This window comes from Xiphophorus hellerii, chromosome 23 (genome assembly GCF_003331165.1).
Source record: "Xiphophorus hellerii strain 12219 chromosome 23, Xiphophorus_hellerii-4.1, whole genome shotgun sequence".
Classification (NCBI taxonomy): domain Eukaryota; kingdom Metazoa; phylum Chordata; class Actinopteri; order Cyprinodontiformes; family Poeciliidae; genus Xiphophorus; species Xiphophorus hellerii.
Window position 1 is genome coordinate 30,348,325 of NC_045694.1, and position 25,053 is coordinate 30,373,377.

General features: G+C 39.6%; 1 protein-coding gene and 1 non-coding gene across 3 annotated transcripts; one reads left to right on the top strand and one right to left on the bottom strand.

The window, feature by feature from the left end:
* On the bottom strand, positions 1 to 23,721 carry LOC116714177 (alpha-1,3-mannosyl-glycoprotein 4-beta-N-acetylglucosaminyltransferase B-like). Of its 2 annotated transcripts, none has more exons than XM_032554545.1 (15): positions 23,502 to 23,721; positions 21,057 to 21,215; positions 19,735 to 19,866; positions 19,115 to 19,248; positions 17,598 to 17,644; positions 15,591 to 15,704; positions 13,359 to 13,434; positions 11,793 to 11,907; positions 11,569 to 11,699; positions 8,953 to 9,060; positions 7,998 to 8,191; positions 6,152 to 6,230; positions 4,816 to 4,891; positions 3,044 to 3,156; positions 1 to 954 (listed from the first exon to the last, which is right to left on the bottom strand). In XM_032554545.1, exons 1-15 carry the CDS (start codon positions 23,590 to 23,592, stop codon positions 937 to 939), a joined length of 1,587 nt encoding a protein of 528 aa, XP_032410436.1. In that variant the 5' UTR covers positions 23,593 to 23,721; the 3' UTR covers positions 1 to 936. The 2 variants fall into 2 exon arrangements, with proteins under 2 accessions (XP_032410436.1, XP_032410434.1); XM_032554543.1 differs by having other exon boundaries at positions 21,057 to 21,218; positions 23,502 to 23,719.
* A 537-nt stretch (positions 23,722 to 24,258) lies between these two features.
* Positions 24,259 to 24,330, top strand: trnaa-ugc (transfer RNA alanine (anticodon UGC)). The gene has a single exon. It is a non-coding gene; the product is annotated as a tRNA-Ala (tRNA).
* The last annotated feature ends 723 nt before the right edge of the window (positions 24,331 to 25,053 follow it).

Genomic DNA, 25,053 nt, shown 5'->3' on the forward strand with positions numbered 1-25,053 from the left:
CAGATTGACTATTTTTCTTTAATTACAGCAAAGTATTACTGACAAAAGCTTACAACAAAAAATGTTAAGTACAACACAAATATCTTTTAAAAACCATGTTTTTTGCTTTCTCTTTCATAGTAAACAGATTCAGATTTATCGACTGACTTTAGATAACTCAAATCTGCTTTTAATTCTTTTGTTAAAAGTGGCTACATACAGTAAGTATTTATAAAAGCAGAGTGACCCAAATACTGTTCTTATGGCTCAGAAAAGACTTTTTGTTTTGCAAACTTGATCTATTTTTAATAAAGTGAAAACCTCGTTAAGATTTGGATCTACAATGATTTAAACTTCTATTTTCTGTTTGTGTCTAACTTGTTTGTAAGTAGATTTTAAATGATTTAATCTTGAATCATGGTCTCGTGGCTGCAAGAAAACAAACAAACAAAAAGGATCCAGGGGTTTCTAATTGCCCCTGGTCACTACTTTGAGCACCCTTACTTTAAATGCATGACTTCAGGTTGATTCTCATTGTTTGGCACATTTTCTGGGTCACTAACAGACTGGAAATCTGATCTGTGGGGAGTTAGTCTATATGAACACAGGCCTTTTGTTCACTAAAGGTCATTTTTAACATGGTAAACAAAAGTAAGTCTAGAAAAAGCCTAAAGACATGAAAGGGAACCCTGGTGAGGCAGTTTGATATTTCATACATGTTTATTTCATAGAATAAAAATCTGTCATAGTGCAAAAACATGTGTGACAGGTTATGTTGGTGTAAACCCGTCAGTGGGGGGAGTACTTCTTCCTCCACATGGTTACTCAACATGAGTCAGATTTCCGTCTGAAGCTCCTCTCAGATCACCAACAGGCGATCTGCTCGTCAGGCTTCAGAGCTGCTTCAAAATGTCCCTGTAGTTAGAGTCTTCGTCCAGCAGAGGGCGCGCCTTGTCTTCATACCTTGATGTGGATCTGACGGGCAGAGGAAACCAGAATGAGTGATCGTTTCAGTTTGGTTTCAGCATCACTAATGTTTGTTTCACATTTTTCACAGCTTTGCAACAGATCCGGGTAGAAACCTCCAGCCACCAGCAGACATTCAGAGAAGAAGACAATATAATGTGATATTTATCTGAAAATGATCAAATAATCTGGACCAGAGCAAATTTAGATATTTATGAGAACAAGTTGAACCGGTTTCTGCTGCTTTACCCGCAACTACTGTCTAAGTAGCAGCCAGGCATTTGCCAGAAGGTAACATTTCCTTATTTGTGCAGTATCTAGAACCTGCAGACCAAACAAGTCTGAGCTGAAAACATGGCAGGCAGGAGAGAAGTTGAGAGCCGTCTTCATCAGACACACTTCCTACATGTTTCTGAGCTCAGACATGTTGGATGTGTTTCTACTTGCCCATCTATGCATTATCTTTCATCCCAACAAATGATACCCTGCACAGCAAACGCAAGACAACAAAAACCCAACAGCAGCTGAAAAATGTTCATCTTCATTCTGCGTTTGGTTATTAAGTGACCAGACTTTCAGTGTGTCCGGTGTCTGGTGAGACGTAGAGAATAATTAGCTAGATTAACTCAGGAGTAGAAGAATGTAGGAGAGTAGGAGAGGGGGATTGTATCATAACAAAACATCAGTTGAAGTTCCAGTAAAACGATGGGCACCTTCTCTGTGGACTCCCTCAAAATACTGACAGCACAATGTGTCGGTTGTTATTACACAATCAACACATTTGTGGTTTGGTTGTGTAATCTGGTGAATGCAGATCTATCTGGGTAGATCGTTTATGTGTAGATCTATACCAAAGCTTATAGGGCTTCCTCAATCACTTTCAGTTAAGGATCAAAAATAAACGTTGTTGTAACTCATACCATTCAAGAAACTTCAAAACGTTGGGTAAGAAGGATCTCCAGTAGCAGTCGGAACCTGAAAGGCCTCTGACTGAAGGCAGCAGCTGTACGACAGCCTCATGACTGTCATGACATGCTAACAGCTCAGTCTCCAGGCAGACAGTAGAAACATGGCCTGGATGACATCATCAGTCGTTATCAGATCTGCTAAACCACCTCATTTGCCTTTGCTGCTCCACTTTAAACCATCTGGTTGGAGATGTTGGAGTAGGGGATAAGATCCCTGCTCATTATCAACTTCCTGCTCTGAATCCTGAAGCTTGGTCAGCTTCTCTGTGATTTGTCACTCAGTTTGAGTTTATAAGATGCTAGTTAGCTCCTCCTGTTTTCTAAAAACCATACGTTGTTGCCATGGTTACGCAACATAGCAACTGTCCAAGAGTAAAAAGAAATACTTCTAGTTACATAGCATCATAGAACTGAGGGAACATTAATCTAAACATTCAACAACTCAACCTGAAACTGATGAACAAAGTCCAGAAACAGAAGAAAGCAGAACTAAAGTCACAGAGCTGATTCAGCAACAGAAACTTTTAAAGGAAGCTGATTCTAACAGGAAAGATGATTTTGTGTTAAATTCAATGCCACCAGTATTATTGTTATCATCACACACCCAGCCGGTCTGAACAGGATGCTGAAATCTGATCACTCAGTGTTGATGTTGATGCCATGGCTGAACAAACTGAACAAACCTCTCTAACATTAGGTCTTCTTTTATTGTGTGTTTTTTTTTTTTTTGTACATTAATTACAGTATTGGCGGCTTGTATACTTGTAACGCCATAGTGGTGAATTAAATTAAACTTGTCTTTTGCTCTTGTCACTTGCATAATTTAAACACAAACTCCAGACTGTTTGGATAGAAACATTGGTTTGTGAGTTAATTCTGAATCGAATCGTGACCCTAAAGATCAGAATTGAATCACTAGACATTGAAAGGTTTGTATCTCTACGCCTCAGTCACCAGTCTGTGATGTCATCCTGTCAATGTGGGCCAAAACATCTCTATGCCAACAAAAACCAAAGGCGTATATGAAGGGAAAATCTTTGCACATCCTCTTTTTCTTTATATATATATTCCACAACCCAGGTTTGTTGATGAACAGTGACTCGGCGTTCCTATGGGAACCGGGTTCTGACCTCGCTCAGCAGAGCCCAGACGTCTGAGTCGGAGTGAACCACCAGGCGCAGAGCTGAGATGGGCTGCAGAACTTCAGCAATTTCTCCTTCAGCCACTCCATTGTAAAATTCACCTGCAACAAACACAGCTGGTTACCAACCACAGTGTGTCAGGACCACAGCTAACCGGGCTGCAGCTCAGGATTGACTAGTTAGCCATCATTCTGACAACTAGTCAGATAAGAAATCGGCACATTGTGCAGATTTTTAATTGAATTAAAAATATATAAATTATAAATATATTTAAATATGCAAATAAACAAATAATTCAGTTCCTATTTTAAATAAGAAAAATATTTTATTGAGTAGAAATACAATAGTAGCCTTTAGTACACGCTTGATCATTTGTAGATTAATTCAATCTGGAGAGACTCAGACGGAGATAAGAAGACAATTAGAAGAGTTTATTGACAAACAGAATTTAAAGTCTTTGGCGCTCGGGCCCCGGCTGGGGATAACGGTTATCGCAGCGTTAGCGATAGGCTTCAGATGAGCATTCCCGATGCTGTTAGGAACGTCATCCCCCAGGGCCCGGCCCTGGTGGTGGAGGTTGAAGAAGGGTGCGGGCCTCAGGACCGGGCGAATGGAGGAGAAGGGGTGGTGGTGGGTTGAGCTCGGCTGGAGAGCGAAGGACACCATGAATGAAGGTCCTTATCAGCTGGGACTTGGTCGATGATTGGACGTGACGTGGCTTGGTCCGGCGTTGATAGGTCGACGATTGTGGGCAGGTCGCTTCAATTAAAGGGTCCCGGTGGGGATAAAAGAGTCTTCCAGTTTGAATTTACGCCTAGGCTTCATTTGGTTAATTTTTGCATTAACCAATTATTAATTAGACAGCAAAAGGTTAATAGGAGATTTTTTTACAGGATTTTTGAATCCGTTTACTCCAGTTAATTAATAAATTACTAAATTAGTTGACAATTACTTAAATAATCGATTAATCATAACTAGTTGTGTCAGCCCTAGACTCTAGCAGGGTTTAGCTTTTCGTTTTTACACAATATTAATATCACTGCTCTTTGTATAGCCCACAGCAGTTACACAGACACCGTTTCCATGCCGATACTGAGCCTTTCTTTCTTTTTGGAGATGATAAATTACTCCTGATCAACAGCACCTCTAAAACAACGCTGGTCTGGAGGATATTTGGTGTAAATGTTGCTTTTATCCTCAAACTTCCACTTCCTGTCAGCTTATTCTTCTGGAACAGGAAACAGTATCCGTGGAGCAGGCCTGGCATCGGAAAGGTCCGACTCCATCCAGTATCACTGTTTACAAGCTGCTCTGCCTTCACAACATGCATTCCCACAAACTTCCTTCTGTCCACAGAAGAACCTCCATGGCAGGTGGCCTAACGCTGCTGAGTAATCAGTTATCAGGTCTGACTTATCCTGTGGATGAGGTTCATTAGAGGTTCAGGTCTGTGTTTTATAAAGGGGCATGCAAACGTGATGGCACCTATTCCATAAAGCCAGGCTGTTTATGATCTGCTGCACACCACAGAATATGACTGGAGGAAGTGTGTGTTCAGTAAATGCCGTGCTCAGAGACAACGGCTCCTTTCAGTTTAGTCTGCAGGTTGAATGCTGTCTGCTCCTAACACCTGGAGACAAATCAGCTTATTAACACTAATTCTGTCTTTCTTCCATACGTTTGCTTGCAGTGGTGCAGAGTAAGATCCACCTGACACATTAAGGCCACCATGTGATGGATTCAACATCTCATTTACTCACCAATAACAACGAAGTTGCTGTCAGACCGCTTGTATTTAGACGATGAGCCATCCAGGAGCTTCTCTGCAGCCGTTGTCTACGAGACGCAAACACAGAGGAGTCAGAGGCTGGAGAACAGAAAGATGCCTAGTAACCATGATCTAATCTACTACTGCGAAGTTATACACTATACCATTTTAATATTCACTGAGAAGGGTCTGACTGACAATCCCACCCATCAGATCACATCTACATATGTGCCCTTAATAACAGTCACCCCACTGTTGCTAGCATAGAAAATTTCTGTTCAGCCAAAACATTGGTGTTGATCAATGTTATAATCAGGCAGGTCAGGGTTTGTAAAGATCGGCGATCAGCCAGAAAACTGCAATCGGTGCACCTATAATCACCATGGTAACTAATAGTACTCCTGGACAGTTTAGTTTACAGATCAAACCCAAGAAAGCATGTCCTGATAAATGGTTAAGGACATTTTGTTTTTGTTCGATGTTGAAAGATCACATCGTTCATCCAACTAAAGTCGTTTTACCTGAGGCCTGGGTTGACTAAGTGCTTAATAGAACAACTTAAATATGATTGAACATTAGGATTTGTTAATCTGGATCTCTTAAAATGAGCCTGAACATTTTAAGAGAAGCAACATATCAGTATGCAGACAGACTGAATCCTCCGTCAGGCTGATAACGCCTCCATCTTCTCCATCGTCACCTCCAGGTATTTTTTTTGTTCAGAGGAAGATTCTCAGAATTTCCAATGTTTTCAGCAACTTCAATCAAAAGAAGCTTCACTAAACCGCTTTTTTTTCCTTTTTTGTTGTTGCTGATTTGGCCAAATTACTTTTGACTTAAGTTTTGTCACTTTTTTAAAAATACCCAATTTCTAGAATTATTTTAATATTCGGATGTAATAAATTTAGAGACCATAGTTTTCCTTGCCAGATGTTCCTGCCGTGCAGCAGTTCCCTTTGGCTGCAGTGCAACCTGAAGCCTGGGGACTAGACTTATCTCCTGTATTGTGGTTTCCCTCTTATCTTCCACTCAGGGATCCAGTGTCTGTCTAACTTTACTCAAAGGTCAGCTGTCACGTAAACACTTTTCCCTTTTAGCGTGCCTCAAGTGTGGCTGAACACACACACACAGTGCAGTGGGTGGTGCAGTGATAACAGATAGCTTGTTCTGGTGGGTGTTTCCTGTTACATTGCCACTTTTTCCTAAGGCATCAACACCTGCAATGAAAACCAAGACTCTGGGCGCCGTCAGCAGGTAGAGCAACCAGAGAACACGCATTCATATGGAGCACACACGCCCACGCCCACGCACGCACACGGGTTACTCACATAGCTGGAGAGGACTTCCACTGTTGTGTTGTGAAATTTATCCCCCACTGCCTGGCTGTTTCCACTACGAAACACATACCTACAGGAAAAAAACACACATTTTTATTGACTAATAACTCAGTAATAGTGGTGGACTAGATATTACCATAATGCTTAATTGAGTTTATTGAAGGGTCTGTAATTAATAAACTGCAATTAATCACATTTTATCACAAACTATCTCGACAAAATGAGCAACATTTTCATTCAAGTACCCTGTTTGCTGCTAAATTATTGAGTAATGTGACATCTCAACTCACCAACAAAGATATTCATTGTTTTTATTCTGTTATTTAGATTATTCCACCATCAGATTGGTGCAAATTTATTCTATCCATCCCAGAGTTTCAGGAACTCCTGATCATTCATGGAACGTCTTTAGAAATGTGGACTGTAGACGATGACATTAGCGTCTGTGCTACATGTTTAGCATTCAGATGTCATTGTAGGCTTGAATAGGTATGCTAATAAGCTAACTCATTTTAGCGCAAGCTGAACACAACAATAGTCTCTTCCAGCGTTTCATCAGATTGTTTTTTGAAGCAGAAATTAACCCCTAGTGGTCCAGGAGAAGCAACTTTGTCATCTATTGACGGATTTCTCCATGCATCCGATTCAAGGATGAATCAGAAACATGCAAGTAGTTTTATTCTTGTTTGTGGCCTTTGGCAGCAGCTTTGTGACCCTTCCACTGCATATGACCCTCTGCATCGTTAACCTCCATAGTGCCAAACTTTAATTTTTTCCTCCACAGAATGCACCTAGTGAGTCATTGGCAAAAACTATTTACACCCTTCATAGGTACCAAAAAAACGCTAGCTAACTAGCAAGGGTATGTTAGAGGTTGGCTAGCGGTAGCCTCAACTGCCTCAGGAAACAGAAATCATTGGCGGCATCTGCAAATCATTCAAAGTTTTGCCTGACAGAAAAAAAGAAAACAGAAAAAAAACTACGAGATTAAATAGTCCTGTCACGACAAAATTTAATAGATGATATTAATGTATCTAAGGCCAACATACAGATTTTTTTTTTTAAATGAATTTAAGACATTTTAAGGCATTACTTTTAGATACATGAAGACCTTTTAAGGATGTGCAGACTCTGAATACCAAAGAAATGCAATGTGTCATTTTACGTTTAAACCGTACAAATAACACTGATGGTATTAATTAATATGTTTGATGTATCAGACTGGGACTCTTAAGTGGCAAATGTTTTTTTTCAATGGCCCAGGTCAGTTTGTTGGAGATAAAAAGTCCTTATCCTTATCCCTACCTCAATATGCTCAGTTATGATACACATAAAGTACAAGAAGTAAATAAAAACCTAAAACAGTTGATTTATGATTAAATTGTTTTAGTTGAATCTTAAATCAACTGTTCAGTAAACACACAGTTTACTGAGAACTCACTAAACTGACTGTATGTTCACAGCAGGTAAATTGGGTTCAATTTAACAGGATCAATATTTTCTACTTGCTGTGTAGAGTTTGCCTTTAAACTTCTTGTCCTTGAGCATGAACACTAAAATTTTATATCAGAATCTTTATAAAACCATAAATCATTTTTTTCCCCACAGATTATATCTTTTATTTGTAATGTGTTATTTATTTATTTTTTGCTTTTTAAATTTTAATTCTGCTTTAAATTCAAGCAGAATTTAAAGTTCAGAAGCTTTAAATTCTGCTTCCAAGACTGGCTCAAAGTGCAGAAAGTATTATCTGCTCACACTTCCAAAGCTGTAGTGTATGAACTGGCTGTTAATCACCTCCCCATCAGGCTGATCAAAAGGCTAAAACACGACTGACCCAGCTATGCGGATGGGCCGAGAGAAGCTGAAGAGGATGTAGTCGCCCTGGACCGGCGTCAAAGCCCACATGAAGTCACTTCCTTTGTAAAGCCGCTCCAGGCTGTGCTGCTGGTAGTGTTTCATGCTGCTGTTCACCGCAGCAGCTGGGTTACTGTGAGCCTGAAACAAACTCTGCTTCCCAAAGTCCTTATCCTGCAGCGGAGGAGAGACAGGAGGGAATAAGATGAACGTGGTGTCAGACGACGAGGGCAGCATTTCCACAGTGTGAACTGTAACAGGGGAAACACTTCCTGCTGCCTTTTCGAACACCTGGAGTTCTGCTCTATAAAATATTTTGCAGAAAATTTGCAGCTATTTTTAAAAATTATTATTAGTATTTTGTTATTTTTGAAATTGTGTGAAACAAAGACAGACGGGTACCACAGATTTTTCCTAAGCTCAGCATCACTTTCCACAGATTGTAGGATGATAAAAGTTACAACAGGGGTTGCATCATGCAGCAGCCCTCCCCCTCCCCAAGTCCTGCCTACAGACCATTCTCCCACCAAGCCCTGGTAAACATAAACTACAACAAAAAAATCATCAAAAAGATAAGAGACAATGAGCTGAGTCACTGCTGTCCTTGTATAAACAGTCTGTGTTCTTTCTGGCAGTCATCCTCTAAATTACTGAATATGAGCAAAACTTTATCCACTCAAACATTTGCTCTCTTTGAGACTTCAGCTCTCTGTCAGGATTTTAATTTTTCATTCAGAAAATGGTTTTCTGATCAAGAGAGAGATATAAGTATTATTGGAGGTGTTTTACATTTTTGTGATTCTTTCTCTCCATGGAGTCATTTAAATGTAATCACTGCAGCTGTCTGCTGCTTTTACCAACTGTGGCACTCTGACGTTAGCTCCACACAGACGGCGCTCATCGTGACAGAGGTCAGAGGTCAGAGGTGCACTCACCTTCAGATGTTGTAGTTTTCCAGGCAAAGAGGAATGAAGACCAACATGCTGGAAGAGCGAGGGCTTATATCTCCTCCTCATCATTGCTTTCTGAAGATCACAGTGTTTCTGCAAATGAAACCCACTGATGATTAGTGAGAGCAGAGATCACGTGTTGGAACACCCATCACAGTCGTCATCATGCTGATATGCTGCATGCAGAATCTGAAGAAGAAATGAAAAACCTTCAAAAAGGGTGAATGTGCACATCTGGAGAGATCCAGGACTGGTAGTCTGAGACTCAGACGTGCTAACAAACGGCTAGCCAACCACATGCAGCTACTCTCTCTCTCTCTCTCTCTCTCTCTCTCTCTCTCTCTCTCTCTCTCTCTTTCTCTCTCTCTCTCTTGCGCCTCGCTGAGACCAATCTAAATAAATATTGACTGGTCTTATTTGGAAAAGTATCAACTTCCACCTCCGTTCGACTTCTTTCCAGCAAAGACACCTAGTGGTGCAGTCATTAGAGATGACTGCAGTTCAATCATTTATAATGCACTTACTTGAACTGAACCACTAGCACTACAGCTAAACCAGAAGGTTTAATCATTATCTAGGTCTTAGCAGCCTGCACTAGCGATTCACCTGTTTATACTTGGAGCATGTGGTGGGGTGAGCTGTCAATCAAGAAAACCCGGAGTGGAGTTTTATGGTATGAATATTCTATCAATAAAGCGGAATGGATTCTTCAACAAAGCTTTAGAAATGTGGTGGGAAGTCATACTTTATGTTAAATGTGGGCAGGGGGGATCCAAACAAACACCACTGGCACAAGAATTGTACCGGCGGAGCACAGCTAAAATCCACAAACTGGATCCTGGTGTCGGTTCCTGGGAAGACCAGATGCCAAGGGATGAAACGGAGTGCATTGGACCTGCTGGATCTGTTGGTAAAGGGTGAAGGAGGGCTGTGTTGGCTTTCAGGTGGGAGATAACCAGGCACTCACAAGACTTCATAAGAACAGAGGTTAGAGTAACAGGTTTGAAGTCCTGTGGTCCTCAGGTTCTGGGGACAGGGCTGATGGTGGAGGTCTTGTAGCAGACTGGAATATAGCAGGATTCAGTGAGGTATTAAAAATGCTGCTAAAGACTGAGAACACATTGCTTCAGGGTGGAACACAGACCAGCTGGGCTAAATAAAAGACTCAGGGTTTATACCCGAGTGGCCACAGGAGCCAAGAAGAGAGACGTTGCCATGTGGCTCCAAAGTTTTCCTGAAGATGATACATTTTCTGGCTTTAAGAGGAAGTTTTGTGATACAGCCATCCTGAGAACAAGGACAAGGATTTCTCTAGAATTGTTTTAACCACCAGACTTGCAGACAGAAGTGTTTTAGGCCCGGCGGAGAATATGGTGTAACATCCTGTTCTCTTGTTTCGGTTTACATCAGAGATGAGATATTTTGGGCTCAGTGTTATTTCTAAGCACCAAACCTTGCAGGAAGATTTACATCAGGGAGCCTTTGTCTTCTACAAGGACTGTTACATGTGGTGACTATGATCTGGTCTTTGTCCCTGCTCACACATGCATCTTCTTTTTCCCTTTTCTAGACATCTGAGTTTGGATGAAAACCAGGGTTTGTCATTGTTGGGACTCACCCTGGTGTGTGACGGTACACAGCAGTCCCTATCAACCAGCCTCTGTGTATTTCTCCAGGCTGCAGTCCTAAGCACATCCCAGTCAGAGCATGCCTGCAGGTCCTCCACTGCTGCTATGTCCTCACAACAGGTTTAGAAAGCTGGAAGTCTTGTCCGTATCAGGGCTGTACCCATAAACCGTCCCTGAATTCTTTCTTTGGGGAGAACAGGAGATATTGATCTTGTTCATCAATCTTCTCTACCTCCACAAAGGTCTGAAAATCAGCCACTGTTTCCTTCTGACAGACCCGCCCACCAGGTCTCATCCTCCATTAACAGTAGTTCGTCCACTGTTGCCAACTTAGTTGCTTAGACTTTGTTGCTATATTTAAGCAATTTCTCAGACCAAAAAAAAGAAAAATTAAAATTGGTAATTGGCAGGTCAGGCTTTTTATAAGCAGGCGATTGGCCAGAAATGTGCACTCTGCACCAGTACAGCAGGGTAAAACACAGAAACAGCGTCACAAGCATGGTCAAACATGTAGGAACAAGCTTTACTTGTTCAGTCAGTGCAGGTAGGAGTATAAACAGCTAATATTAATGTAAATAATAAGGAAACTGACAAAATAATAGATTGACTACTTTGGTCAAACATGCAAAAATAAACTACAACAAACCAAATGGTTCAGAAAGTGAAATTAGGAATTATAGATATAATGTAAAATAAATAATAGAGCATGACATCACTCAGAGCACAAAGCATAGAATTAGACTCTAGATATGCCCTTGTGGATCAGACACATTGTCACTGATGTGGAATATCTTTCCACATCAGGACCGATATAGATATTAATATTAGATTGGTGCCTCTCTAATAATCATGTAGTAAATGAGATCATTCTCAGCAGACTGACGGGACATTAATGTTTTAACAAAGTGAAAATAAACAGAGTATGACTAAAGTATCAAAGCTCTTGGGGTCTGGTTGGGGCCAGCAGACTTACGTTATCCTTCTCCGGGTTGCAAACCTTCACCCACAGAATGTGATCCAGCAACCAGTCGATGGGCTTGTCTTTGTGGAACATGAGGAAGAACTCGGCTATCATCGGGAGGTCTCTGGTCTTAAACATCTTACCTGGAAAAAAAACAAAAAAAAACACAGACGATGCTAGAACCAAGCCTCTGAGTTGGTTTCCCTCTGCAATGCTGTGTGGAAAAACAAACACACCTATGAACCCAAGCTGGGAGAATTCCAGGTAGAGCCATTCGTTAGAAGACGCCAGCGTGGCGAATGCCTTCATGTCGCTATAGTAACCGCTCTTTGCAAAGACGTCGTCTTCCAACTAGAAAACAAACACACAGATAGTTAGAGACTCACTTCCAGAACATTCTGCAGAGAAATGTAGTTAGTGCTGGAATAGAAGACAGTGTAGTATTAACTGATGAGTCGAAGAAACGCTGAGGGAAACATCACGCCACTTTTGGAATTCTAAAAGTCCCGTAGCTTTAAGAAAATGTTGACCGTCACCTCTTCAACTACATCACAATAGAGTTTTTCATTGCTCTGGGGTCAGAGGTCAGTGTGACGGGCCTGTCAGGTAATTAATTGTTTGAGCTGCTAAATGTTAGTCATTCAGGGCCACATTTGTTTGCCTTCTGGTTTGCTTTGGCCATTTTAATTCCCATACTAAATATTTGCAAAGTGTTATTTTGTGTCATTTCTTTTGTCATAACCCCAGAGCCAGGTTGTGACATCAACACACACCCTAATTTCAAATATTGATCAGCATAAGCCAGAAACTATTCCAATTTTTTCCTGTTTTTTTTCATGCTTTTGTCAAACGTCTCAAAGCTCTGCTTTGTGTGGCGTACTTTAACTGAAACGTGCGGACTGTTAGGAAGAAACATTGTTGGCTTACAACATTAAATCTATAGGCCCATTTAATAAATTAGGATATTATAAAAAAGCAAAATTATTTCAGAAACTTTAACACAAAGTGAAATTATATAGATTACACACAGATGGAAGCCTTTATTTCTGTTAATAATGATGAGTTAAAAGAAACATGAAATTTAGAGTCAGACTATTAAGTCAGACAATAAGAAAAACATTTTTAAAAGTATGTTCAATATCTAGTTAAAGGTTGTTTTATTCAAGAGATACTTTAAATTTGACAATCAGGCTTCCCTCATCTGAACTCATTCAAATTTATTGAATATGACTGTATGAGGCAGATCTACATTTTTTGTACAAATTTTTGAACAAACTGTAAAGTGTGGCATTTAGAAAACAAAGAAGTGTATATGGATGTTTGACTCTTAGACCTATTGCATATGGTCCGCTACGTTCAAACTGTCCGTTCCTTGGTTGATATTTGAAAAAAAATAATCTCATGTTTTTCTATAATTTTTTTTTATAGATGTGGTTTTTTGAAATTAGTGTGTTTCGCAAAACTGCAATGGAAACCCTTTTTTCGCATAACACAAGTCACATGATCAACAACCAGGTGTTACTACTGGCAGAAAAGATGAAGGCTTCATTTTTTAATGACTTATCACATGAACAAACATATTCATCTGTAATTTAAAATGTATTTCCTATTTAATGGAAACACCGCAATTGCAAAATTGCGTTTTTTCCAACAAACTTTTGTGCACATTTGTAATAGAAACGCAGCTGGTGAGTCCACAGCTTTTCCCACACCACTCACAGGCGACATAACTCCAGTCATGATGTTCAAAATGTCCCAGACATGAAATCTGAAGTTGCTTCATGGTAGAAGTCTAAAATCACCTGAACATAGTAAGTTCCTTTGTCCTGAGCGTACAGCATGAGGAAGCTGTAGTCCAAATTCTGCTTAGTTCGCCATCTGCAAAACAAAACAAAACAAATGACCGTGTTTTGTTTCTATCTGTGAGATAATGACACATCATTCTAACATTCTTATCAAACAGTAAAGTTTATGATCAGCCTAGCTGTGGCAAGACACAGGTATGCAGCAGAGCAGGAAGTGATGTAAGCAGACAGCGAACCTCCTCATCAGTGTAACCGTGCTCAGCTGAATGAAGTGACAAAATAAACAGCAGAAAAGGAAATTTTCCTTCTGATCAAATCAAACGGACATTACACCACTAACCATTGGGGGAAAATGTATGGAGAGGGTAGCTGATTTCCGTTTCCTGGGGGTCCACATTGAGCAGGGCCTCACATGGAACATGAACACCTTCGAGCTGATAAAAAAGGCCCAGCAAAGACTGAACTTCCTGAGGGTTCTCAGGAGGAACAACATCAAGGAGAAGCTGCTGGTGTCCTTCTACAAGTGCTCCATAGAGAGCATACTGACTTACTGTATCTGCGTATGGTATAACAGCAGCACTACGGCTCAAAGGAAAGCTCTCCAAAGGGTTGTGAATACAACCCAAAAAATCATTGGCTGCCCTCTCCCCTCACTGGAGGACCTGCACAGTGACCGCTGTCTAAGAAAAGCACAACACATCACAAAGGACACTTCTCACCCCGGACATTCTCTGTTCACACTGCTGCCTTCAGGCAGAAGATACAGAGCAATCAGAACAAGAACCAACCGTCTCAGAGACAGTTTTTACCCGATAGCAATAACAAAACTAAATGCAATCAAAAACAACCATTAATCATCATAAATGATGTATGTGAGAATGTGGCTGTTCTTACTTTTTTTTTTTGCCAGTTGTTTGTTGATTCTTGCGTTGTGTGTGAATTGTGGGACAGTTATTTTTTGCTTTTGGGCATGTGCACCGACTGATGGCACCCTTTGAATTTCGTTGTCCTTGTGACAATGACAATAAAGATTTATCTTATCTTATGCCTAACAGCAGAGCCACGCAGGAACGGGTGAAAGGTTAACAATATGCCATAGAAACGTGACTCAGGTTTTAACGTGGCATTTAATGTCGACTTAAAAAACAAAAATCTTTGGAAGTTAAAAAGTGAAAATGATTGAGAGTGGATATTTTCTCTGTATTGTTTGGCAGCCAACATTACTGTTACAGTATGAAAGCTGTCTGTGTGTCTAATAAAAATCCAGTTCACTCAACCATAACCCTGCAGAAACATTACATCTTACCAAGCATTTTTGGTAAGACTTGAATCTGTATATTTGAAATGAGACAACTAAATTACAAGTAATTTGTCAGTAAAAATTTCTTCTTTTAAGAGAAATAACCTGCCAGTGTTCAGGAAGGTGGAACATTTCACAGATTCAGCTGCACCAGAGGAACAAACTTGTTTCTATTTCTTTATTGTAAGTATTAAGTACAACCGTTGAGTTTTACAAACTGTTGGTAAAAACTGACTAAACATAAAACATTCATATTTAACCCTAACCTGTTCATGCAGACAGGATGCAAATACTTTACTGACACTATCAAGATACTGGAAATGGTAGGATTAGCATTAGGGCTGAATGATTAATCGTGATTAATTGATTATTACACTAAAGGAATGCTGTTATTGCATTACAGGCAATAAAATATATATTTTTTTATTTAAAAAAGGATTTGAATTACTTTGTTTATTTGCATATTTTGTGCTTAATATTTACAATAAAAAGGCATAAATGGTTAAATGAACATCTGCAGAATGTGCCAATTTGTGGCGTGTTCTGCAATTGATTAATCAATTAATCATCCAAATTGTGAATGACTAAAACAATCAATGCTTGCAGCCATAATTAACATAGAATTCAAGCATTTTGCTGGAATTTCAGTAATCATTCTCTTAAATTTGTTATTCAGTTGTTGTTTTTTTCGTTGTTTTTGTTTGGGGTTTTCTTAAATCGTGCTGACATCCAGACAGACTCAGTAACTGTTCAGAACCATCAGCAGGGGCTTCAGAATCAGACAGAGTTCACCATGACTTCGCTAAATGTCCTGTTTGATGTTTGATCTGTTGTATTTCATGTCAGAAAACACTCACATTCGTTATGTTTGTGTTTTTGTAGCAGGGAGGGAGTACGTATGTTTATGCACGTAGATTTTTGATGCATACTTGACTCTGTCCTTGGAGTCTCCAAACGTCTCTTTGAGGGTGTTGAAGTCGGGGTAGTAATGCTGCGATGGGGAGACCACCTCCAGTAAACCAGACTGCACCTCCTTTGGAAAACTGCAGAGGACAAAACACAACAGGAGTCAGATTTTCTTAAAGCAGTGCATTACTTTGAAGTCAAAAGGAATATGTTTGATGCGTTTTATTTTTAATTTGCGGAAACAAAATAAATGAACAGTGTGGTGAGCATATGTATTCAGCCCCTGTCATTTCCATCAGCATCAGTGATGTCTTCCCACTATATATTAAGACAGTGAGTAATGATTCCATATCCATGTTGGACTTGCAGAAGGCCTGCAGCTCCAGGTCACAGACAGATGCAGTGGAAATAATATGCAGGCCAGTGATTGTTATTATTCTGGGTACTTTTCCACTTTCTTCAGCTTCCTTTTGTTTAGTGTTGAACAGGCCCTCAGGCAGCAGCTCATATTTCCATAAAAGTATCGACTTATGTAACCATCACTCAGCAAATTTATGTATAATTTAAGAATCATACTTGGCATGTTGTACAGAAATAAAACTTTCTGTACTGGAGTTCAAAGCAATGATTCTGAAGGGATGACTTTACCGGCCATCACCTCTGAGATGGAGGTGACAGAACTCATCCACGTGACATAGGCACATTAAAACCACCCAACTAATACAAAAATAAAGCAACAGCTTCATAAACCTGAACTATTAAAACAATAAAATAATCACTAAGATCCCTGTATCAATAAAGAATAAAACTATGCTCTAGTGTGTTTCAGGTATTCCTTGTTCAGAAAGAGTTTGTGCAGCGTTTTGTTTTTATGAGTGGGACCATCAGTCCTCTGTGGGCTGCCTGCAGCTCAGAGGAGGATTAGCAATAAGCAATAAATCAATTAATCACATGATAAATGAAAACAAACTCAATAATTTTCATTTGCAAGATTTATTGTTTTTCTCTTTTCTCCCTTTCTACCAAAAACTGGATGACAAATGTCTTTAGTCTGGTGCTTTGCTCTCTACTAGCCCTCTGCTTGAAGGACAGTTTTGTCTACAGAGACTTCATTATTCATTTTATTTGTTTTGTTATTTTGTATATTTAAAAAAGTCCTCCAGTTCCAGTCTAAAATATCCATAAGAATTTAAAGTTTATAGATCTTTGAGAATGTGTTCTTGCATTGTTATGTCATTACCTTTATATTACTTGAAAATGGTTTCAAAACAACAATATTATTGTTCATCACAATAACTTCTGGGCCAAATGATTATCCAGCAGACTTATCTATTGTGTCAGGCTTAAGGAGGAAAGCTGTTGGGTCTTTGTAAATCTGGACACATTTTTTTTCATATGCGGTGCCTTCATATAAAATCAGGACAATACATTTTAAGATGGCTGATTACACTGGGTTACAGAAAATATGTTTTGAAAGTTGTTTATGTTTTTTCAACTGAATAAGGACAATTTTTGCACCACTGAACCCAAAAATGGCATCCATTTTTCTCAATGGTTTTCATTCTAATTTGATTTAGAGAAATTCAGTCTTCTGACTAAATTGATGACATTTTTGTGGCATTATCAGTTTATTTCGGTTAATATTTCTCATCCAAAAAATGGATGAGAAATGAATTGAACATTACGTCTTCATTGTGTCTCTTTTCTGTCCTGATGGAGTCTCTCCTCCTGCTCATCACTCATTGATCCAGATCGTCAGGAAACCGATCCAGATGTGAGAACAAGTCGTGCATTTTGATGCTCATGTTGCTCCATAGTTCAGAAAGTTGACCTGGTTGAGCAAAACCGATGTGATTTTTGCACTCAGCTCATGAAAATGACCCTAAAACAGTCGAAAAACCCCAGACAATCTTTTTGACTGTTGACCAGTGTCATTTTACAGCCTGTAAGATAATTGTCCATGAAAAATAAAAGAGGTTCTCGTTTTAGCAACGAGTTTCTCTCACTGGATGCAACTAGAAGCCACTCACTTCTCAGACAGGCTGCGTGCGATGCCCTCCACATACTGTAGTTCCGTCTTAATTAACAAAGAAAAAAAAAAACAGGTTAGTGAAGTTCATATATGAAAGGCATGAATAAAGCGAGGAACTGCTGTGCTGTGACGCGGCCGCCTCACCTTGGTCTGACCACACACAATGACTCTGTTCCTATTTAAATATATTCAACACTCCACAGCAAAACATTCCCCAGTGAACAATGGTTCGCACATCAAAACTGGTTTTACATGTTGAAACCTGTAGAACCAGCAGGAGGAGTGTGTGTATGCCTCCCTGCCAGCTCCGCTACACACCGACGGCTTCTGGACCTGCAGGCTGGAAGATTCTGAATCAGAAACGTTCACGTCATCACGCAGCGTCCGTCTCAACGGAGAGGGACACGTTATGTCCCAGAACCACTCTGTCCTCACACAGCATGAAGAGCAAAAATAATAAAACCTGAAGATGGACTTTGCTCCAGATGTTTCTTGGTGATAAAACATGTTTTATGAGAAGCAGGCTGGGAAAGTTCAAAGGTCTGAATACAAACACAAACGTGAGCAGAACCATGAATGGACCGGTACCAAGGTCTGTGTCAGTCCCTTCATGTGATGCCAGTGATGAGGTTTCTACACTGATCTGCTGCTCCACTGCTGGTCAGCTGGCTGAAAGAAGGCCTCTACACTCGACTGTCATGGAAACAAATTCAGCTGCTAGGGAATATTTTCAGTTGTGAAAAACACTGAGAGTCATAAGGTGGAATTATTTCTTTTTAAATATTTATTTTAAATATTTATAGAAAGTACTTATAATATATAAATAATTTATCTGAGGGCGACCCTGTTCTGTGCTACATAATATTATTTGCATTTTTTTAAATTTAAATTCATTAGCTAAGATTACTACAATTTTAATAATCAATATGTTGGATTATTTTAGCAGTGGTTGGGAAAAATTGCTCCTAAAATCAGTTGGATCATTAGAATTATTAATCTCACACCATCTATGCCTATTCTGGATATTTTAAGTGGGGTTGAAGCAGTTAATTGGATTAGTCATGATTAATTGATTATTCACATAATTGTCAACTAATTTAGTAATCGAGTAATCGTTAACTGGAGCATACAGACTCAAAAATGGACATTTGTTGAAAGAACAACACAGTCAGAGCAGCAATTGTACAAAATATTATAAATTTTGCATTAAAGATAAAAAAAATGTCTGTAAATTTGTTCCACCCAGAACTCTGTTATTGTATTTTAGGTAATAACATTTTTATTCTTCTATTTAAAAAAAGGAGCTGAAGGATTTGTTTATTTGCATCTTTTAATGGATTTCTAATACTGAATAAATAAAAAATCTGCAGAGTGCACCAAGTGTTTTATCCTACTAATTGTCAGATAATCGTTTGCTGCAGCCCGACTTTAAAACAATGTACTGGAGCCATAGTGGTAGGAAAAACAAGAAAAGGATTGGTTTAGCATTCGTTTGAATAAAAAGCTGCATGCAACCTCAGCGACAAAGACGATGATGAGGAGATCCTGCGTTTCTGAGGAGGTGAGGCCGGACAGCAGGGAGCTGAGGGTGTTGACCAGGTAGCTCTGCTTCTCACGCTTCACCGTGGGAATGCCCAGCACCATGCTCACTGTGGGAGGAGATGGACACCCAGTCAAACCCGATCACTGCCAAGCACACGTCACAGGACCTGTTCTCATGGAATGTTCAGAAACGTCATGCCAGAGACAGACAGAGCAGCCAAACATTATACTCAAGTAAGACTAAAAATACTTTATAATTAAATTACTCAAGTAGAAGTAAACTTCCTAAAAGTAAATTTTTTGAAAAATGTTACTCAAGTAAATGTAACTAGTTACTACCCAACTCTGTATAATTCTAGTTGGTAACATCCTGAGAACTAGAAATCGGTTCGAAACAAATAGGAAGTTTGGATCATAAAAAAGTCCTGATACATTTGACTTTATATGGATTATGTGGTATTGTGTGTGCATGGGGGTGCGCACGCATACTTGCACACCTATCAAGTGCACGCGGGCGTGTGTGTGTGTGTGTGTGTGCGTGTGGGTGTGTGTGTGTAGGTGGGTGGGTGTGCGTGTGTGTGTGTGCTCCGTACCTCCGCTGCGTCCCTTCCCCAGCACCACATTAGGCACCAGGCTGTTGGGATGCTCCCTGAGGTGAGGCATGTAGAAGTGAATGCTGGCCTGGGGCAGCGGCTGTCTGCTCAGGTCATCCATCAGATGCTTTACTGTTGTTGCCACACAGAAAGACCAAAAACAAAAACCACAGTATTTGAAAATCATTATATATCTACTGTATATATTATATTTATATAGATTGCTAGGATATATACTGTATATTTAGCAATTTTAGCCCTAATTGCTAAAAGTCACTCGCTACGTTTCCATCTAGTTGTCATGCAAAGTTTGAGTGAACTTTTAAAGTGTTGCAAAAATAGAGAAAGGAGGCGTGTTCCATCTTTTTGTTCGGAGACAATCAACCAGGCAACGCTGTTGACTAAACATGCTGTTGACTAAACATGCAGTAGAGGTTGCGAACTGGAGGAAAATGAAGACATTCGTTCCTTCCAAACTTGAGGTGTTGACTTAGATATTTTTCAGAGTTTTGTGCCTCTGGTAAGGCACCAGCCGGCCAGTGGATGGGAGAGTTTTCTATGTCAGAGTTTATCCGGTAAACACGTTTCCATCTCCCTGTTAGCATATGCACTCTTTTTCAATCAAGCCCAAAAACCACCAAAACTTTTTTCTTTTTTTTGCCAAACTGTGGAAGATAATTAAAAATCTTTCCATTTCCATCAAAATTTCTAAAGCAATACTTTAAAATGTGGATGAAAAAAAATGTTGATGGAACAATTGCTAGAGTGATGGAAGCACAAATGAGAGAGACTGAAGAAAACAGGCCACTGCTGTTATTGCAACAGTTGCCTATTAGACAACTGTTGGAATAATGTTTCCTAATGTTCCTAACAGTTACATTAGGAAAACATATTTCCTAATATTGTGCAGCCCAACCTGCATCCTAGCAATCTTTAATCAGTTAATACAGGCACTGCAGTTTGACTTTGTACCGTTAGCTAAGGAACAACCAAGTGTATTTTACCCAAACAATACACACCAGTTCACTGCAGGGAAGTAATCACAAGCAAACCCAGCATATACCAGGAAGTAGCCTGTGACTTGATACAAAGAGCCTCTTGGGTTAAATCGTTCATGCCATCTTTTGTCACCAGCTTCTGCAAAAGTGAGCTAACTCGTTCTGCTTCTACATTCTTTTCATTGTGTGTGTTCACACTGACCGAGAAACCTCGGCTGCGCTGGAGCAGAACCTGTTGGGTGCATTTGCTCTTCTACAACACGCCATGTATCTACTAGTGGCAGAATGTGATGGGCTGGTCCGGCTGAGTGCTCTGCTACCCACCCATGGTGTTGCTGCTGCTGGACATGTTGCTCCAGAGGTGGCTGACGTTAGCGGCGCGTGTCATGTTCCCCAGCTGCTCCAGGATGATGCTGAGGTCCTTGCTGACCTTTCCTCCCAGCTCTTCTGCCACCAACAGTCTCTTGTACAGCACCTGCAGTTCTGCTGTGGTGGGGATAGGAGTGTACTCTAGTGATTCTGCTGACTATATGGCAGAAGTTCTCATCTTCACTCAGACAAACCAGCCTGGACATTCACTAAGAATAATATACTTGTGTTTTGGGCCAGTTGTATTCTCTTTTCCTGCTTTAGCTTTTGAGTCTAAGTGAAGCTACAATGATAAGGTGCTCAAACTCATGTTATTATCAGACAGAGATAACCAGTGTGAATTTAAAAAAATGCAAAATGTAAAGGATTCCCTCAGTTAAGAGACAAAGCTACCCTATGTGGAAAACTAATTGCCTCCTGTTGTCACCCATGGCAGCAAAAACTCCCAAACATTCGCAAAAACTGACATTTTATTGCTGTGGAGGAATTGTGGCCATGACCACCACCATGCTTGACTGTAAGTGTGGGTTTTTTCTGAAAAGTTAGATTTACAATTTCCATAAGTTCCACTTTTGTCTCAGTTCTGTTGTTCTTTTGGGTCACTGCTGGTCAATCATTAAACCCCTGTCTTGTGATTGGTTGTTTAATATTTTTAGAGATAAATGCAGGATAAAATAAACCCAGGGATTTGTGACAATCTCAGTTAGCAATTGTCTTCATTTACATTTAAACTGAGTGATTTCTTAATTTCTACTTTTTTATATGTCTTCAAAATGTGACTTATCTAAAGACACAATAAGACTCGATTACTCTTGGTGGTTATTATGAGGAAAATAATCAAAAACTAGAGTGTGGCATAAAGTACGGAAGTCTGTGGGATTAGCAGGCAAAGGGGTTCAGCTTAGATTAGGTAAACTACCTGTTTTAATTAAAAAAAGGTTTAAAAACACATTGGAAAACCACATATCTGTGAAAGTATGTTATGGGAACAAGGCAAATCTTGGCCCGGAATAAGCCAGGAAATACATTCACAAGTTAGCAAAGAGTTCAGATGGTACAGTCACAGACAGAGAAGATTTACAGTAGTGACCAACTTAAAAGCTTCCTGTCACCAGTTTGACCCATCAGTCCCCTAAATGCCACTGTAACATTTTCTAATATTCATGTTCATCAGTCCACTGACAGAAAATAGAGAAAACTGGAGAGTTTCAGTCAGGGGCGCTGTATGGGGGGAAGTTATGACAATTCCAAGGGCCCCTGACCAGCAGGGGGCCCTCCGCAATTTTATTTTATCATTATTATTATTATTATTATTATTTATTTTTATTTTTTTTTGTTAATAGAAATTTTAAAAATGGGGCCCTGTCAATTACAAAATTAATTACATTGTGTTTTCTAAAATTGTTTTTAGTAGTAAAAATTCAATGTTGCCCCTCCCACTCCCAGACCAAAATCCCAGACTGGATCTGCATGAAATGGTTCGTTCCTGCCTGGAGCGCTTGACGGTGACGGTTACTATGCTGCTAAGAAAAATAATAAAGTTAGGTTTTCAAAAAATAGAGGGACAGAGAGAGAAAAAGGTAAAAGTGTCCATTTGTAACCCAGTTTTTCTCCAAGAGAGGTGGGTAGACTGTGAGATTATTAACCATTCAGCATAGTTAGCTTAGCTACAGAATACTGTTTGCCTCTTTTTTACTAGCATTTAATGAATTAAGGAAAGAAATGACCAACATATTCATATATTTAACTTGTCCCTGTAATTAATTTTTTTTTGGTCATGGGGCCCAAGATTCCTGGCAGCGCCCCTGGCTTCAGTAGCTACTATTGGCCGTTTCATGATCTGTTAATTTTTTAAACCTCAATGTATCATTTACAGTATTATTTAGCTGAGTTAGACATGTTTTTGGAGTGACATCTTTCCTGACATTTGATCAGCTTTGTCAGGAGAATGATGTCTCTGGGGTCTTCCCTGCCGCAGCTGTTCATTGGCTGAAATTGGGAAGATGAAACAGAAACCGATCAGGTAGAGAGGGGAAACAGTAACTGGGCAGCCAAGCACAACATGCAACGGTTATGAAGGACTGAAAAGTTTTACGTCACTCATTAAAAGTATAATTATGCCTAATAATTAGGGCTAATCGCTCTCGTGGGTCGTGGCTGTAAGAGAAAACAGTTGTGTTGGTCACTACACTCCGCTGCCGGGTGCAGAGAAAATACTTAAAGTCCGACACGGTTGAACAAAATCTAACTATTTTAGCATGAAGATCCCAATAATCCGTTTTATTTGATGTAATTTGCCGTCATACAAACCCGCACTACAGGGCAACGTAAAAATTAAGCTACTGTCTTTTTTCTTTTTTATGACTATTATCTTTGTTTTGGAAAAATAATTGGACCTACCTCCATCATCCGGAAATGATTTTATCCAAGAAAGTGACAGAAAACACACGATCACCAACAAACATCCAACTCGTAGGGGGTAAAACCTCATCTCATTTCGCACTAGCAGTCCTTCCTCTCAGCCACTGTACGTCTGCCCCCTTCACTTCCCATGGATAACAGGTGGACAGCTAAAGGTGAATGCTACAGGTTAGTGTTAGAGGCTTGTTATTGGCTCTTCACGGCTCGCAGCTGACCACGTCAAAAAGTACTAAACACACCTACTTCATGCGGGCCAGGTATAGACTAGACTTTCGCGTAAAATGTAAAGTTTTGGCAGAACTGTCATTACCTTCTAGGTAGGCAGGTGTGGACTAGAGCGACATCTTGTGGTTGATTATGCAATAACGTTCTCAAACATTTTAATGTAAGCACAGGTATGTCGTTTAGTGCTCAAACAGCAGGAGTTTGATTAAGTTTCTTTATTGTTCAGGCGATGTTTAGGAGACAAAGGGAATTTGTTCCGTGGGTGTTGGCAGTCTTGATAGTGCAGGGGAAGACGACGAAGATCAATTCTCCGTTTCATGTGATGTCACGTGATTTATTTTATTTAAATAAAAAAAAAGAAAGAAAGAAAGAAAGAAAGAATGGAAGGAAGGAAGAAGAAGACAAAAGCAGGAATCACATTGCATGGAACCAACACAGCCATATGAATTTTCGGCGTTACACACATGCTGTGTATCTTTATAATGCATGATTCCGCCATGTGCTTCCGCCAGGGGATGTAGCTCAGTGGTAGAGCGCATGCTTTGCATGTATGAGGCCCCGGGTTCAATCCCCGGCATCTCCAGCGGGAATTTTTTTTAAATGTTTTTTTATACATTTATTTTATTTTAATTTTTCGCACAGTAAATTATTCGACTATTAAAACACTTTATGTCATTAAATTACTATTGATAGTTCTTTTGGAGAACTTTATAACTTTATCCAGTACACTCTAACTCCAAGTGGATAAATAGCAAAAAGTAGAAGCCCATTGATGTCTGTTTTTTTTTAATTGGTCCGATGTTATGTTTTAACAACAATGTCGTTTATAGCGAATGAATGCATAACTAACAGAGCTAAAGGTGGAAACACCTCATTCTATGTGCAATAAATCTTTATAATGTGTGTCATTAAGTGAACTGAGTTGCTGAAATACGCTATGGAGAAAGTTACAAAAAATCTCTAAAAAATGTTCTTTCCAAGTTTTTTTTTTTTTTTTTTTTTTTTTTTAGCATTTAGCAAACAAAAATATGCTTGGTAATTCTAATTGACCTAAAACAAGAGAAGTTTGGTCAGATTTAACTTCAGACATTGAGAAAAAAATATATGTGTCTATTTATACTGAATATACATTTGAACTTTTAGTTGTATTTTTTACCTGTTTTCAATGTTTCAAGCTCTATTTTTTTGGCAAGGCTTTGCTCTGGACACACAATCAGGAGCTATGAGTTTTGAGTAGAACCAAATGCTTGTCCACATTGAACAGTCAGTTGAGATGGTTCTACCTAGAACTCAGGGAAAGAGGTTT